The sequence below is a fragment of the Schistocerca serialis genome, chromosome 2, assembly GCF_023864345.2.
Source record: "Schistocerca serialis cubense isolate TAMUIC-IGC-003099 chromosome 2, iqSchSeri2.2, whole genome shotgun sequence".
NCBI lineage: Eukaryota > Metazoa > Arthropoda > Insecta > Orthoptera > Acrididae > Schistocerca > Schistocerca serialis.
This window is the reverse complement of record NC_064639.1, coordinates 1,087,681,082-1,087,698,632: the sequence shown is the minus strand read 5'-3', so window position 1 is coordinate 1,087,698,632 and position 17,551 is coordinate 1,087,681,082. Positions and strand designations below refer to the sequence as shown.

General features: G+C 45.9%; 1 protein-coding gene across 4 annotated transcripts in view; it reads right to left on the bottom strand.

The window, feature by feature from the left end:
- LOC126456704 (leukocyte elastase inhibitor-like) overlaps positions 1 to 17,551 on the bottom strand; it is a 130,981-nt gene that overhangs the window by 88,808 nt on the left and 24,622 nt on the right. For all 4 annotated transcript variants that reach the window (XM_050092440.1, XM_050092442.1, XM_050092443.1 and 1 more), the window contains exons 2-4: positions 11,012 to 11,111; positions 10,675 to 10,854; positions 407 to 614 (exon numbers count right to left, since the gene is read on the bottom strand). In XM_050092440.1, coding sequence (XP_049948397.1) covers positions 407 to 614; positions 10,675 to 10,854; positions 11,012 to 11,089 — 466 coding nt within the window. In that variant the 5' untranslated portion in view covers positions 11,090 to 11,111. The remainder of the gene's footprint in view (positions 1 to 406; positions 615 to 10,674; positions 10,855 to 11,011; positions 11,112 to 17,551) is intronic.

The window sequence follows — 17,551 nt, the reverse complement described above, 5'->3', positions numbered from 1 at the left end:
GTGTGTGTGTGTAGTGGTAGCAGTAGCACACTGGCCTCGAAATGTTGGCATCTGGGCTAGAGTCTCTTTCCAGGATAGTATTTTGGTGCCGTACATTCCTCTTGTGCCATACTTAGAGCTATAACACATTTAATTTAATCCCCGTAATAACATTTCAGCACTTATCAAAGCTGATTTTAGAAGCTTCTGCTATCGCAAGAATACGAGGAGGCATTTAGAATGCATTACACGACTACAAGGAACAATGTAGTAATGAAACTACAAAACATCCGCTAATGAATGGATTCATTTTCTTTTGGTTTCCTAGGTGAGAGGTATTGTTAGGTCTTTATCACCTCCACTTAAATAGGCAAACAGTAAAAGTAAAATAATTTATAAAAATACGATTTTAAAAAAGCTCCATTACCCTCCTTAATTATATCTTTTATCTTTCCATTAGTTTTATTTTCAATCCAGTTGTTAATTGTTTTCCTGGCCTGTTCTGATTCGGCAAAGTTAATCTGCTCCACTCCAGCAAGGAACCTGTCAGCAGTTTTCTTGAATTCATTCTTGATTTCTGAACCAGTCCGAAGATATATTCTGTTCGCTATGTCAAGTAACACATTTTGAGATTCCTGGAACAAAAGTTTGCAATTTAGAACTACAAAAAAAAAGTTACTCAGTATTTAATAACCAGAATTTATTCGGACCTACTGATTACTGTATACAAACAATGACTACTATTATAACATCGATCGGAGTTAGTATTCAAGGTATCTGTATCTGTAATGACCTTCATTTATGTATAAGTTACTAACCAGCAGCAGATCAGTGTCGATGATAGCAATCAAGCGTTGTATAATAAAAGAAAAATTTCTCACTGCATTTTCCATTCTGTGCACAAGGTTTATTTTTGCTTGTCAAAGTGAGCTATTTGTGATCCGACCATTTGTTAACCGCGGTTGCTTTAAAACAAGGACGGCAATATTTTGTCTCACAGACCGTTACCGGGCACGAGTGCAAAGCACTCAGCCTCGCTGCCTCATTCCCCCCCCCCTCCCCCCCTCCCAGAACCAGGCATTTCTTTCGACAATGCCCGAGCGCGACGTGAGGGCAGAGAGAACGTTGAAGACATAATTTCTGTCTGGCACAAACTGCCAGCATATAGAGAGACGCAGACAACTTTACGATCAAGTAATCAAGTAATTGTGACTTATTTAGATTCATAGTCGAAAAAAGGTCTTTCACACAAATATACCCATCGAAATACACTCCTGGAAATTGAAATAAGAACACCGTGAATTCATTGTCCCAGGAAGGGGAAACTTTATTGACACATTCCTGGGGTCAGATACATCACATGATCACACTGACAGAACCACAGGCACATAGACACAGGCAACAGAGCATGCACAATGTCGGCACTAGTACAGTGTATATCCACCTTTCGCAGCAATGCAGGCTGCTATTCTCCCATGGAGACGATCGTAGAGATGCTGGATGTAGTCCTGTGGAACGGCTTGCCATGCCATTTCCACCTGGCGCCTCAGTTGGACCAGCGTTCGTGCTGGACGTGCAGACCGCGTGAGACGACGCTTCATCCAGTCCCAAACATGCTCAATCGGGGACAGATCCGGAGATCTTGCTGGCCAGGGTAGTTGACTTACACCTTCTAGAGCACGTTGGGTGGCACGGGATACATGCGGACGTGCATTGTCCTGTTGGAACAGCAAGTTCCCTTGCCGGTCTAGGAATGGTAGAACGATGGGTTCGATGACGGTTTGGATGTACCGTGCACTATTCAGTGTCCCCTCGACGATCACCAGTGGTGTACGGCCAGTGTAGGAGATCGCTCCCCACACCATGATGCCGGGAGTTGGCCCTGTGTGCCTCGGTCGTATGCAGTCCTGATTGTGGCGCTCACCTGCACGGCGCCAAACACGCATACGACCATCATTGGCACCAAGGCAGAAGCGACTCTCATCGCTGAAGACGACACGTCTCCATTCGTCCCTCCATTCACGCCTGTCGCGACACCACTGGAGGCGGGCTGCACGATGTTGGGGCGTGAGCGGAAGACGGCCTAACGGTGTGCGGGACCGTAGCCAAGGTTCATGGAGACGGTTGCGAATGGTCCTCGCCGATACCCCAGGAGCAACAGCGTCCCTAATTTGCTGGGAAGTGGCGGTGCGGTCCCCTACGGCACTGCGTAGGATCCTACGGTCTTGGCGTGCATCCGTGCGTCGCTGCGGTCCGGTCCCAGGTCGACGGGCACGTGCACCTTCCGCCGACCACTGGCGACAACATCGATGTACTGTGGAGACCTCACGCCCCACGTGTTGAGCAATTCGGCGGTACATCCACCCGGCCTCCCGCGTGCCCACTATACGCCCTCGCTCAAAGTCCGTCAACTGCACATACGGTTCACGTCCACGCTGTCGCGGCATGCTACCAGTGTTAAAGACTGCGATGGAGCTCCGTATGCCACGGCAAACTGGCTGACACTGACGGCGGCGGTGCACAAATGCTGCGCAGCTAGCGCCATTCGACGGCCAAGACCTCGGTTCCTGGTGTGTCCGCTGTGCCGTGCGTGTGATCATTGCTTGTACAGCCCTCTCGCAGTGTCCGGAGAAAGTATGGTGGGTCTGACACACCGGTGTCAATGTGTTCTTTTTTCCATTTCCAGGAGTGTATTATAGCACTTTAGCGAGCTCATTATGAAGACTTGGAAACTCTACGTGGGGAAAGCACTATACAGGGTGTTACAAAAAGGTACGGCCAAACTTTCAGGAACATTCCTCACACACAAAGAAAGAAAAAATGTTATGTGGACATGTGTCCGGAAACGCTTACTTTCCATGTTAGAGCTCATTTTATTACTTCTCTTCACATCACATTAATCATGGAATGGAAGCACACAGCAACAGAACGTACCAGCGTGACTTCAAACACTTTGTTACAGGAAATGTTCAAAATGTCCTCCGTCAGCGAGGATACATGCATCCACCCTCCGTCGCATGGAATGCCTGATGGGCTGATGCAGCCCTGGGGAATGGCGTATTGTATCACAGCCGTCCACAATACGAGCACGAAGAGTCTCTACATTTGGTACCGGGGTTGCGTAGACAAGAGCTTTCAAATGCCCCCATAAATGAAAGTCAGTAGGGTTGAGGTCAGGAGAGCATGGAGGCCATGGAATTGGTCCGCCTCTACCAATCCATCGGTCACCGAATCTGTTGTTGAGAAGCGTACGAACACTTCGAGTGAAATGTGCAGGAGCTCCATCGCGCACGAACCACATGTTGTGTCGTACTTGTAAAGGCACATGTTCTAGCAGCACAAGTAGAGTATCCCGTATGAAATCATGATAACGTGCTCCATTGAGCGTAGGGGGAAGAACGTGGAGCCCAATCAAGACATCACCAACAATGCCTGCCCAAACGTTCACAGGAAATCTGTGTTGATGACGTGATAGCACAATTGCGTGCGGATTCTCCTCAGGCCACGCATGTTGATTGTGAAAATTTACAATTTCATCACGTTGGAATGAAGCCTCATCCGTAGAGAGAACATTTGCACTGAAATGAGGATTGACACATTGTTGGATGAACCATTCGCAGAAGTGTACCTGTGGAGGCCAATAAGCTGCTGATAGTGCCTGCACACGCTGTACATGCTACGGAAACAACTGGTTCTCCCTTAGCACTCTCCATACAGTGACGTGGTCAACGTTACCTTGTACAGCAGCAACTTCTCTGACGCTGACATTAGGGTTATCGTCCACTGCACGAAGAATTGCCTCGTCCATTGCAGGTGTCCTCGTCGTTCTAGGTCTTCCCCAGTCGCGAGTCATAGGCTGGAATGTTCCGTGCTCCCTAAGACGCCGATCAATTGCTTCGAACGTCTTCCCGTCGGGACACCTTCGTTCTGGAAATCTGTCTCGATACAAACGTACCGCGCCACGGCTATTGCCCCGTGCTAATCCATACATCAAATGGGCATCTGCCAACTCCGCATTTGTAAACATTGCACTGACTGCAAAACCACGTTCGTGATGAACACTAACCTGTTGATGGTACGTACTGATGTGCTTGATGCTAGTACTGTAGAGCAAAGAGTCGCACGTCAAAACAAGTACCGAGGTCAACATTACCTTCCTTCAATTGGGCCAACTGGCGGTGAATCGAGGAAGTACAGTACATACTGACGAAACTAAAATGAGCTCTAACATGGAAGTTAAGCGTTTCCGGACACATGTCCACATAACATCTTTTCTTTATTTGTGAGTGAGGAATGTTTCCTGAAAGTTTGGCCGCACCTTTTTGTAACACCCTGTAGACACCGCGGACAGTTTTAACGTAAAAAGATTTGCAATTAAAATTGGAATTACTTTGTAGGTAAATCAGTTACATCCGCACATCCGCAGGGTCGCTTTCAACTGATTTGGCTAACGGCCTCGAAAACTGCTCGAGAACAGATGTAGGACTGATTATGTCCTCAAAATCTTTGTAACACCAACCTTGTAATTCTTTCAAGACCACACTCAATTCTTCAGACCTCGTATTTTCTTTAACGCTTGTGAGCTTAGGGATCTTTCTACATTTACATCCACGTGATTACTCTGCTATTCACAATAAAGTGCCTGGCAGAGGGTTCGATGAACCACCTTCAAGCTGTCTCTCTACCGTTCCACTCTCGAACGGCGCGCAGGAAAAACGAGCACTTAAATTTTTCCGTGCGAGCACTGATTTCTCTTACTTTATCGTGATGATCATTTCTTCCTATGTAGGTGGATGGTAACAGAATGTTTTCGCAATCGGAGGAGAAAACTGGTGATTGAAATTTCATGAGAAGATCCCATCGCAACGAAAAACGCCTTTGTTTTTACGATTGCCACTCCAATTCACGTATCATGCCTGTTGCACTATCTCCCCTATTTCGCGATAATACAAAACGAGCTGCCCTTCTTTGAACTTCTTCGATGTCATCCGTCAGCCCCACACGATGCGGATCCCACACCACACACCAATACTCCAGAATAGGGCGGACAAGCGTAGTGTAAGCAGTCTCTTTAGTAGACCTGTTACACCTTCCAAGTCCTCTACCCACAATATTATCTATGTGATCGTTCCAGTTTAGGTTATTTGTAATTGTAATCATTAAGTATTTAGTTGAATTTACAGCCTTAAGATTTGTGTGACTTATCGCATAACCGAAATTTAGCGGATTTCTTTTAGAACTCATGTGAATAACTTCACACTTTTCTTTATTCAGGGTCAATTGCCACTTTTCGCGCCATTCAGATATCTTATCTACATCATTTTGCAACTCGTTTGGGTCATCTGATGATTTTACAAGATGGTAAATGACAGCATTATCTGCAAACAATCTAAGACGGCTGCTAAGATTGTCTCCTATATCGTTAATATAGAACAGGAACAATAGAGGGACTATAACACTTCCTTGGGGAACACCGGATATTGCTTCTGTTTTACTCGATGACTTTCCGTCTATTACTACGAACTGTGACCTTTCTGACAGGAAATCGCGAATTCAGTCACACATCTGAGTCGATATTCCATAGGCACGCAGTTTGGTTAGAAGACGCTTGTGAGGAACGGTGTCGAAAGCCTTCTGGAAATCTAAAAATATGGAATAACTTTGACATCCCCTGACTATAGCACTCATTACTTCATGAGTATAAAGAGCTAGTTGTGTTTAGCAGGAGCGATATTTTCTCAATCCGTGCTGACTGTGTCAATAGATCGTTTCATTAAACGTACTTCATAATGTTCGAATACAGTATGTGTTCCAAAACCCTACCGAAAATCGACGTTAGTGATGTGGGCCGGCCGCGGTGGTCGTGCGGTTCTAGCGCTGCAGTCCGGAACCGCGGGACTGCTACGGTCGCAGGTTCGAATCCTGCCTCGGGCATGGATGTGTGTGATGTCCTCAGCTTAGTTTTAAGTAGTTCTAAGTTCTAGGGGACTGATGACCTAAGATGTTAAGTCCCATAGTGCTCAGAGCCATTTGAACCATTTGATGTGGGCCTGTAATTCGACGGATTACTCCTACTTCCCTTTTTGGGTATTGCAGTGACTTGAACAATTTTCCAGTCTTTAGATATGGATCTTTCTGTGAGCGAGTGGTTGTATATAATTGCTAAATATGGAGCTACTGTATCAGCTTACTCTGAGAGGAACCCGCCTGGTACACAATGTGGACCGGAGGCCCTGCGTTTATTAAGTGATTTAAGCTGCTTTGTTACACCGAGGATATCTACCTCTATGTTTCTCATCTTGGCTGTTGTTCTTGATTAGAATTCAGGAATATTTACTTCTTCTTTGGTGAAAGAGCTTCGGAAAACAGTATTTAATAACTCTGCTTTAGTGGCACTGTCATCAGTGACTTCACCGTTGTTATCGCGCACTGAAGGTATTGATTGCGTCTTGCCACTGGTGTGCTTTATGTATGACCAGAATCTCCTTGGGTTTTCTGCTAGATTTCGAGACAGTTTCGTTATGGAAATTATTAAAAGTATCTCGCACTGAAGTTTGCGCTATATTTCGGACTTCTGTAAAAATTTGTTGGTATTGAGGATTTTGCATTCTTTTAAATTTGGCTTGCTTTTTTCGATGCTTCTGCAACAGCGATCTGACACGTTTTGTGTACCATGGGGGCTCAGTACCATCACTTATTAATTTATGTGGTATAAATCTCTCAATTACATTCGATAGTATCTCTTTGAAATCATTCCACAACTTTTCTACGTTTATATGATCTGATGGAAGGGGTGAAGACTGTCTCTTAAAATGGCGTTAAGAGCATTTTTATCAGCTTTTTTAAATAGATATACTTTGCGTTTCTTTTTGATGGTTGTAAGTGTTACGGCATTCAGCCTAGCAGCAGGCCTTGTGGTCGCGAATCCCTGTATTCGTCACGATACTTATTATTTGTCCAGGATTATTTGTTGCTAAGAGGTCAAGTATGCTTTCGCAACCATTTGCGCTTCGAGTGGGCTCATGAACTAATTGTTCAAAATAATTTCCTGAGAAAGCATTAAGTATAATTTCGGATAACGTTTTATGCCTGCCGCCGGCTTTAAACGTATAATTTTTCCAGCATATCGAGGGTAGATTGAAGTCACCATCGACTATAATTGTATGAGTGGGGTATCGATTTGAAAGGAGACTCAAGTTTTCTTTGAACTATCCAGCAACTATATATCTTCTGAGTCAGGGGGTCGGCAAAACGATCCAATTAATAGTTTAGTCCGATGCTGTTTCGCAGGAACTACCTACTTCAATTTCACTACAAGGCAAACTACTTCCGACAGCAATAAATACTCCACCACCAACTGTATTTAATCTAATCTTTCTGTACACTGTTAGATCGTTCGAAAGAATTTCGGCTAAACGTATTTCCGGATTTAGCCAGCTTTCTGTATCTATAACTATAGCTTCAGTGCTTTCTATTAGGGCTTGGAGCTCTGGTTCTTTGCCAACTCAGCTAGTCAATTTATAGCTATAACACCAATCGTTTCTTCAACTACCTTACTATGTTTTACCTGCCCACTTTTAGACGGACGTCCCTTCTGTGGTTCTCTGAGACCCCCTAACCTAAAAAAACCGCCCAGTCCCTTCCACACAGGCCCCGCTACCCGTGTAGCCGCCTCCTGCGTGTTGTGGACTCCTGACCTATTAAGCGGAACCCGGAAACCCACCACCCGATGGCGCAAGTCAAGGTATCTGCAGCCTACACGGTCACGGAACCGCCTGGGCCTCTGATCCAGACCCTCCACTCGGCTCTGCACCAAAGGACCACAGTTGGTTCTATCGAAGATGCTGCAGATGGTGAGCTCCGCCTTAATCTCTCAAGGAAGACGCAATATTTACCGTTTCCGCTAGGTGCCCAAAACCAGAGAGAATTTCCTCCAGTTCATAGCGACACACATCACTGGTACCGACATGAGCCACCACCTGCAGTTGGCTGAACCCTGTACTCTTCGTGGCATCCGGAAGCACTCTTTCCACATCCGGAATGACTGCCCCCGGAATGCACACGGAGTGCACACTGGCTTCCTTCCCCTCCTCGACAGCCATGTTCCCAATGCGCACCTGACGTTGGAGCTCCAACTGTCAGCAAACCAACCCTCTGTAAATGCCCAGACTCTGTGTGCCGAGAAGCTTCCTCTGGAACAGAGTGGACGACTGCATCCGCCTCAGAGACATCGTCAGCCACAATAACGCCTGAAACCTGTTCGTCCAACGAACTGGGGAGGCCCTACGATCGGCCCCTCGGAAAGTCTTTCGCTGCCTGCCAGACTTTGGAATGATCTCCCACTCAACCACAGGTGAAGGGTCAACCTCAGTGCAGGCAGTACATGGGGCGGCCACAGCAATGGACCGATAGGGGGACACGTGGGACGTGCTCGATGCCCCTCGCATCCCCGCTTCTAATCCCCCACAGTGATGCCCCTTGGCAGCAGCCTCAAGCTGTGTGACGGAAGCCAACACAGCCTAGCTGTGAGCGAAGGATGTCCAACTCAGCTCGCATCTGTACACAGCAATCACAGTTCTATCCATTACTACAGTCTCCCCTGTTTGAAGCTCGTAAAAATATGGAACAAACGATTGGTGTACTCGGCTTATTAGCAGCAGGAATTCGAAGTGCTCTCTCACTAACGGTCTAAACGACACTGAGCTACACTATCCAAAACAAATAAAAGCCTATACGATACGAGGGTCGATAACAACGGCAGTACTGTACGCTACGATGTTATTAAAACAAAAGCTTGTGATTAGTAAGCACTCGAACATGCAAGAGATGACAAGAATAATCTGGTAACTACATAAGTACGTGTAAATAACTCGCTCCTGTTGGAAGCTCGTAAAAGTATATAACAAACGTCGTACTCGCCTTATTAGACTTTATTGTCTTTGTCAGAATGTGTCCCTCCTACAACAGGATTTTCTTTTTAAATGCATCGTCTCAGAAAGAAGTTACCTTGCAATGTATTACCGTGGGCTACCTTGCTGTGTACCATTTACTGGCGAATAGCCAACGCGGATACAAAAAAGACCATTCTTGTGAAGCTCAACCAGCTCTTTCCTCACGAAGTAATGAGTGTTATTGACTGGGGATGTCAAATTGTTTCCGTGCTTTTAGATATCCAGAAGGGTTTTACGCCGTTCCTCACAAGCGATTTCTAATTAAATTGCGAGCCTATGGAGTATCGTCTCAGTTATGTTACTGGATTTTTGATTTCCTGACAGGAAGGTCAGATTTCGTAATAACTCAACGGAATGACATCGAGTAAAAGTATTAGGTGGTGTTCCCCAACGAAATGTTATGGGCTCTCCGCTGTTCCTGATCTACATAAACGATTTAGGAGACAATCTGAGTAGCCCTCTTAGATCTTTTGCATATTATGGTATCATTTACCGTCATGTAAAGTTACCAGATGATCATGCGATTTATTTGTAGGACACTGCAAAATGTAACGTATGTACTAAAGAAATTGCTTACACTATGCCTGTCCGCCCTCTTCTGGAGCATTGCTGTGATATGAGGGATCCGAATGAAACAGGATTACCAGAGGACATCGAAAAAGTTCAAAGGAGGGCAGCTTCTTTCGTATTATCGCGAAATACGGGAGAGAGTTCCACGGATATGATACACGAAATGAGGTGTCAGTCATTAAAAAAAAAAAAAGGCATTTCTCACTGCGGCAGGACCTTCTCATGAAATTTTGATCATCAAAATTCTCCTCAGAATGTAAAATAGTTTATCGGCGCTCATCTACATAGCGAGAAATCATCATCATAATAAAAAATGAGAAATCAGAGCTCGTTCGGAAAGATGTAAGTGTTCGTTCTTCCTGCGTGCAGCTCGAGAGTGGGATGATAGAAAAGTAACTACAAGGTGGGTAGATGAATGCTCTGCCAGGCACTTACTGTCAATTGCAGAGTAACCATGTAAATGTAGATGCAGATCAACTCTTGCGATGTACTATACTAGACTGGGTCGCGGCCACTCGCCTGGAACCAAGTTGCTATCGACCGAGTTCATGTGATGGGGAGGTCGCGTCTACGTTGGTGTCTAAAGTAAATCTAACTTAGGTGGCTGGCGGGGCTATTAAGGCTCCTTACACCGTAGGTCTTTAGTCGCTATTGCTGATCACAGGCATACAGCACCTAGAAACGCATCCTTGCGTGTTGGCAACTGCAGAGGGCGCTGGTGCAGAACACCTGAGGATCAGTTTGTTCAAAAAAAAAAAAAATGGTTCAAATGGCTCTGAGCACTATGGGACTTAAATTCTGAGGTCATCAGTCCCCTAGAACTTAGAACTACTTAAACCTAACTAACCTAAGGACATCACACACGTCCATGCCCGAAGCAGGATTCGAACCTGCGACCGTAGCGGTCGCGCGGTTCCAGACTGTAGCGCCTAGAACCGCTCGGCCACCACGGCCGGCGATCAGTTTGTTGGTTTCTCAGAGAACATACAGCAGTTAACTTAGTGCTTTTTACACAGTTATTATATCAATACCGTGTGAAAAAATGAGTAAGCCAATAATAATAATAATACATGATCTTTAATGACTGCAAAAAGTGCCATTGTACCAAAACAAGCAATTATCAGTTTTCACAGATCTAATTTGTAAACAACTTAGACTGGTACTTTGTACTCACACTTAGCTGATGCATAAGGGCATTAATTCCATTGTCTGTGAGCTGTTTGTCGCGGGGAAGGTGCAAACCTCGCTCCAATTCGTCTGCTGTGTCGCCCTTTGCTCCGAAATACACCAGAGCGAGAACTACTTGGATGCTTAAGGGTGAGAAAAACAGATTCCCCGGTTCGTTCGCCAGCACCTGAAATCAAACGCACATCTAAGTGAAAATGCGGCATTAACGTTGTTGCTGAGTTATGGTCCATATGCCCAGGATCTCTTGCACGTGAATAGACGATGTGTAGTGATCTACATTGCTTCTGTATCTGGCGAGCAGTATCTTTAAAATTTGTACTAACCTTGTACAAATCCACAGTGAAGTTGATGTTTGAATGGGATATTGCATCGATAGCAGCTACGGCGTTAGCGTCTCCCATGGCGCCGTAAAATTACAGCCACCTAAAGAGAAAAGAGAAAAGAAAAAAGGCGGCAATGAGTGACTTGTGTGGAAGATACAGTTGCTTTACAAGGCCTTTCAGGTGCCGCCGGTAAATATGTGGAAGTTCACTAAAAAGTTCAATAACAATGTGTTGTATATCCAAGTTAATAACAAATCATTATGTACTTTAAACTGAAACAGTCACGAAACTTCTAGAGATATTCAATTGCTAACAGAATACAGCTAATCATATCTCTTTAAATTTTATTTATTTATTTAGTTTTCAATCTCGCTGGGACCATGCGAGCGAAAGATACTTGGTCATCGCACGAGTCAGTACACGGTTTACAGAGCGATGATTAGGAAATTGTCTGGCAGAACACGAATAAATAACACATTACAGAGATAAGTTATGAACTAACGTGAGGAACTCCAGAACAGAATACAAGGACTATGCAACAAGGAAACTCTCCAATGTGGATCTGAATACTTGGGGTTTGCCATGCAGTTCTTTCAGTTTGCTGAAAGACTGTTAAAATGAAACGTGCTAAATAGAGCTCACCTTTCTGTTCTGTGCTTAAGGAAGTGCTATTCAAGTGCATATCGTTTTTCCATCTGGTAAATGGAAGTTCCAGTTTCTCCTGGATGAGTCAGTGCTGCCAACAACAAATCCCATCATGCAACACCAGATCACGTAAGAAACGTTTCTTACGTGATCTGGGATGCAACATATGTACAGGAACGGCAGAGTTGGAATTCCGAGACACATGAACAACGGCCAACACGATGTTCGCGAACTGACACCGCAGGTCAATCTGACCACGTTTTCTGAGCTTAGGATATTCATGGTGAGTGCACGGAGTTGGCGCAAAGTATGTCATCATATGAGATCATAAACTAGAAGTAAGAAAAGTGAACAACACAATTTCTGTGTCAGAGACAGTGGAGATAACTCTCAAAGTGAACACAGCAGCATTCAGTTTATGTACAAGATCTTGAACGTGATACTACGAAGAAAGTTTTCCACCTAGGAGTTTAAAATGGTCGACTTCACTTATTAACTATTTTGGGGTAAAAACATTTAGCCTTTGCAAGAGATTCGCGTAAGGAACTGTTTCTGTTGTGAAACTTCCGGGCAGACTAAAACCATGTGTGGGACCAAGACTCGAACTCCCGATCTTTGCCTTTCACGGACACACGCTCTAGCGACTGAGCTACCAACTACAACACAGGGACTCGTCCTTACAGCTCTACTTCCGCCACTACCTCGTCTGCCAGTTTCATATCAATGCACATTCCGCTGTAGAGTAAAAATTTCATGCGGTTTGTTTTGTGTTTTGACGCAGTTAAACGTTAATCTGCTCTCTGAAAGCCGCATGCTGATGTTATCACCCTATTGGCTACCTTTTAGGAGAATATCTTTGAGTCATCAGTCTTCTTCAGTGGGACATCTCTGATATGCACTGAAGCGCCAAAGTAACTGGTACAGGCATGCGCATCCAAATGTAGAGATATGTAAACAGGCAGAATACGGCGCTAGGGTCGGCAATGTCTATATAAGACAAGAAGTGCCTGGCGGAGTTGCTGACGACACAACACTATATACCACTGGCCGTATCACTGACGCCGTCGTCGCCCGCCTCCAGCGACAGGTGGACGCCACAGTCACCTGGTCCCGGACAAACAAAATAGCCCTCAGTGCCGCCAAAACTACGGCAATGTATTTCACCAAATGGCGCCCAGTCCTCCACCACAATTTTCGATTGCGGGCATGCAGGTGCCCTGGTCCCGGACGACCACCTGTCAATGGGTCCAGATGGGTCACAAGTTACTACTCCACTGTCATGCAGAGTATGTCACCAACAAGGGGCAAATGCTGACCAGGGCTTTGTACCCCCTCTTCCGCATTTGGGGACTTAGCCTGCATACCAAGCTCCGCACCTGCCGAGCAATTAATTCTCTTGCCTGCCCTCACGTATGGTTGCACTGCAAGGGGCACGATTTAGTGTTACCAAGATGAGGACGTCGCAGCGCCTGCAGGACAAGGTTCGCCCGTGCAGCCTGCACGCCCTGCCACTCAAGAGAATCGTGACTCTCCATGAGGAAGCGGATATCGTCCCCCTCAAGACGACCATACGCAACAACGCGCGGTGGCTGTATGATAAGGTGGATGCCCTGCGGGACACTGTCCATGGGCTACACCACGTTGGGACGACACTTCCACGCCGCTGGCATCGACATAGGCTAACGATAGGCTTGCCACGCCCACCACGGATGCCTCCTTTGGTGGGACTAGTGCCCCATTCTACGTCCACTATTTTCCCACCCTACCTGCCCTTGTCGGACTAAGCTTTTATGCGTGACTGATGAGTACTGTCACCGTTGGAGGGTGTTACGGGACTTTAAGTTCCACCGCCACACCTCCAACGTGTATTGCAGTGACGCAGCTCACTGCCCTGTGGCTAAATTTACTGCCCCACCAGTTAGACCGCGAAAGACCGGTGATCCTGTGTTGCACCGCATCACTAAAAAAAATTAAAAAAAGGAGTTGTTAGATCGGTCACTGCTGCTACAATGGCAGGTTATCAAGATTTATAGTGAGTGAACGTTGTGTTATAATCGGCGTACAAGCGATGGTACACAGCATCTCCGAGGTAGCGATAAAGTGGGGATTTTCCCGTACGACCATTTCACGATTGTACCGTGTATATCAGAAATCCTGTAAAACATTAAATCTCCGACATCGCTGAGGCTGGGGAAAGAACTTGCAAGAACGGGACCAACGCCGACTGAAGAGAATCGTTCAATGTGACAGAAGTGCAACCATTCCGAAAATTGCTGCAGATTTCAGTGATGGGCCATCAACAAGTGTCAGCGTGCGAACCATTCAACGAAACATCATCGATATGGCATAAAATGTTCTCGGGTTTCCAACCGCGTCAATTGCTTAAAACTACACCAGCTTTCGGCCAAGCACCGTACAATGCGTGGCAGAGGCTGCTCTGTACCACGACTAGTCATTTCCTTTCCTCTTCCACTCGCAAACAGAGCGAGGATGAAACAACTGTCAATATTCTTCTGAACAGGGCCTAATTTCTCTTATCTTCGGAATCCTTAAGTGCCAAGTTGGTGGCAGTAGAATCTTGCTCCAGACAGCTTTGAAAGCCGATTCTCTAAATGTTCTCAGTAGTGTTCCTCGGAAAGAACGTAGCCTTCCCTCCAGGGATTCCCACTTGACTTCCCGAAGCATCTCCGTAACACTTGCGTGTTGTTCGAACCTACTGGTAACAAATCTAGCAGCCCGCCTCTGAATCGCTTCGATGTTTTCCTTTAATCTTACCTGGTATGGATCTCGAACATTCTCGTAACACCAGAGCACAGATCGTTCTAGCGACTTGTATGCAGTCTCCATTGCAGATAAACCACACTTTCCTAAAATTCACCTAATAAACCGAAGTCGACCATTTGCCTTCCATACCACTATCCTCAAATGGTCGTTCCATTTGGTATCCCTTTGTTACCTTACTCTCAAACATTTAAACGACGTTATTCTGTCAAACGAATGGTGTATCCGAACATTATGGCTTTGTTTTCCCTGCTTATCCTTATTAATTTATATTTTTCTACATTTGGAACACCAACTAGAAATTTTGTATAAGTCATCTTGTATCCTCCTACACTCACACAATTACGACAGCTTCCCGCACACCGTAGCATCATCAGCAAACAACCTGGAGATTAACGACGAGGAGCGGTGTGCTGGCCAGCCTGGATGTGGTTTTTAGGCGGTTTCCCACATCCGACTACGTAAATACCGGCCTGGTACACACGTTCAGCCTCAGTTATACGATTTGAGACGTTTAGAAAAAATGTTCGCACACTTTCAGGTGGGATAACACTACACGCAGACAATTGAGGTACACCAATTCCGTCCTGAAGGGGAAAGGGTTAGCGATACGAATGACGTTGGGCCAGCCTCCACCACTGACATTGCTAAATCCGAGAATTAACGTGCTGACCATCTCGTCAGACAAATAAAGGCCAGGAAAAAGAAGAGGAAGACATATGAAATTAAGAATCTGGAAATATCCTCCCGTAGAGCCTGCGAAGAAAAAGACTTATTACAGCATGTACAGGGACATTTAAGCAGTCATTCTTCTCAAAAAGAAATCCTAACATGTAGTACCATGCTAAGTAACCTCTTCTATGCTTTCACAGTGGCCTACACAGTGTGTACGTAGAGGCATGAACTCACTTAGGGACAGGTAGAGAAACAACAGAGGTGCCCCCAGCATACATACCTGGCCGCGGACCTTGGACGGAGCAGCGTTTGGGGGTGGATATGCTAGGCTCGGTCGGAAGATAGAACGGCAGATCGAATGATGTAAGCGGTCGGGACGGGCGGGGGGGGGGGGGGGGGAGACCAAAGCGCCGCTCCGGATTTCCAAACGGTCGGTTCACCAGCGCACCTGATACCTTATGATGTTAAAGTGGTCGCTTGGCGAAATATTATATCTGTTGGACAATGACATCCAGCTGATCACCTGTGGAGTGTTACGTCTGGGTCTGAAGAAATACATACGTAAATTTAGTAAAATGGGAAATATACAGACATCTATTACTGACATTCTTGAAGTTAAATTTGGAGACGCTGTTAGCTTTAGGCTGACTTATCAGGGCTTTATGTCGAGCCCAGAACTTACATGGAATTAAAACTGCCCGTACCGCCCCTAGATACACTACTGGCCATTAAAATTGCTACACCACGTGCTACAGACGCGAAATTTAACCGACAGGAAGAAGATGCTGTGATATCCAAATGATTAGCTTTCCAGAGCATTCACACAAGGTTGGCGCCGGTGGCGACACCTACAACGTGCTGACGTGAGGAAAGTTTCCATCCGATTTCTCATACACAAAGAGCAGTTGACCGGCGTTGCCTGGTGAAACGTTGTTGTGATGCCTCGTGTAAGGAGGAGAAATGCGTACCATCACGTTTCCGACTTTGATAAAGGTCGAATTGAAGCCTATCGCGGTTGCGATTTATCGTATCGCGACATTGCTGCTCGCGTTGGTCGAGATCCAATGAATGTTAGCAGGATATGGAATCGGTGGGTTCAGGAGGGTAATACGGAACGCCGTGCTGGATCCCAACGGCCTCGTATCACTAGCAGTCGAGATGACAGGCATCTTATCCACATGGCTGTAACGGATCGTGCAGCCACGTCTCCATCCCTGAGGCAACAGATGGGGACGTTTGCAAGACAACAACCATCTGCACGAACAGTTCGACGACGTTTGCAGCACCATGGACTATCAGCTCGGAGACCATGGCTGCGGTTACCCTTGACGCTGCACCACAGACAGGAGCGCATGCGATGGTGTACTCAACGACGAACCTGGGTGCACGAATGGCAAAACGTCATTTTTTCGGGTGAATCCAGGTTCTGTTTACAGCATCATGATGGTCGCATCCGTGTTTGGCGACAACGCGGTGAACGCACATTGGAAGCGTGTATTCGTCATCGCCATACTGGCGTATCACCCGGCGTTATGGAATGGGGTGCCATTGGTTACACGTCTCGGTCACCTCTTGTTCGCATTGATGACACTTTGAACAGTGGACGTTACATTTCAGATGTGTTACGACCCGTGGCTCTACCCTTCATTCGATCCCTGTGAAACCCTACATTTCAGCAGGATAATGCACGATCGCATGTTGCAGGTCCTGTACTGCCCTTTCTGGATACAGAAAATGTTCGACTGTTGCCCTCGCCAGCACATTCTCCAGATCTCTCACCAATTGAAAACGTCTGGTCAATGGTGGCCGAGCAACTGGCTAGTCACAATACGCCAGTCACTATTCTTGAACTGTGGTATCGTGTTGAAGCTGCATGGGCAGCTGTACCTGTACACGCCATCCAAGCTCTGTTTGACTCAATGCCCAGGCGTATCAAGGCCGTTATTACGGCCAGACGTGGTTGTTCTGGGTACTGATTTCTCAGGATCTATGCACTCAAATTGCGTGGTAATGGAATCACATGTCAGTTCTAGTGTAATATATTTGTCCAATGAATACCCGTTTATCATCTGCATTTCTTCTTTGTGTAACAATTTTAATGGCCAGTAGTGTAGATCTGTATTTTGTAAAAATTTTCGCGTGAACTTCCACATCCTGATAATAATCATAACCCCTCATGCTTATGGAAACGATTCACAATAAATATTATATTAAAGTTAAATCGGTACGCATGCGACAGCATGCCCTACGTAATATGTTCCAAAACGTCGCGTATAAAACCGGGATTCTGCCGGGCTTATACCTCGGGTTCTATTGGTGATAAGTAGCGTCAAGTGTTTTGGATACTCCTTGGGCTAGGGAGACGTTGTATACACAACAAAAATATCGTTTTAGAGTGACTACCATGAAGTACGGGGTCTAAGTATGAATATTACACAC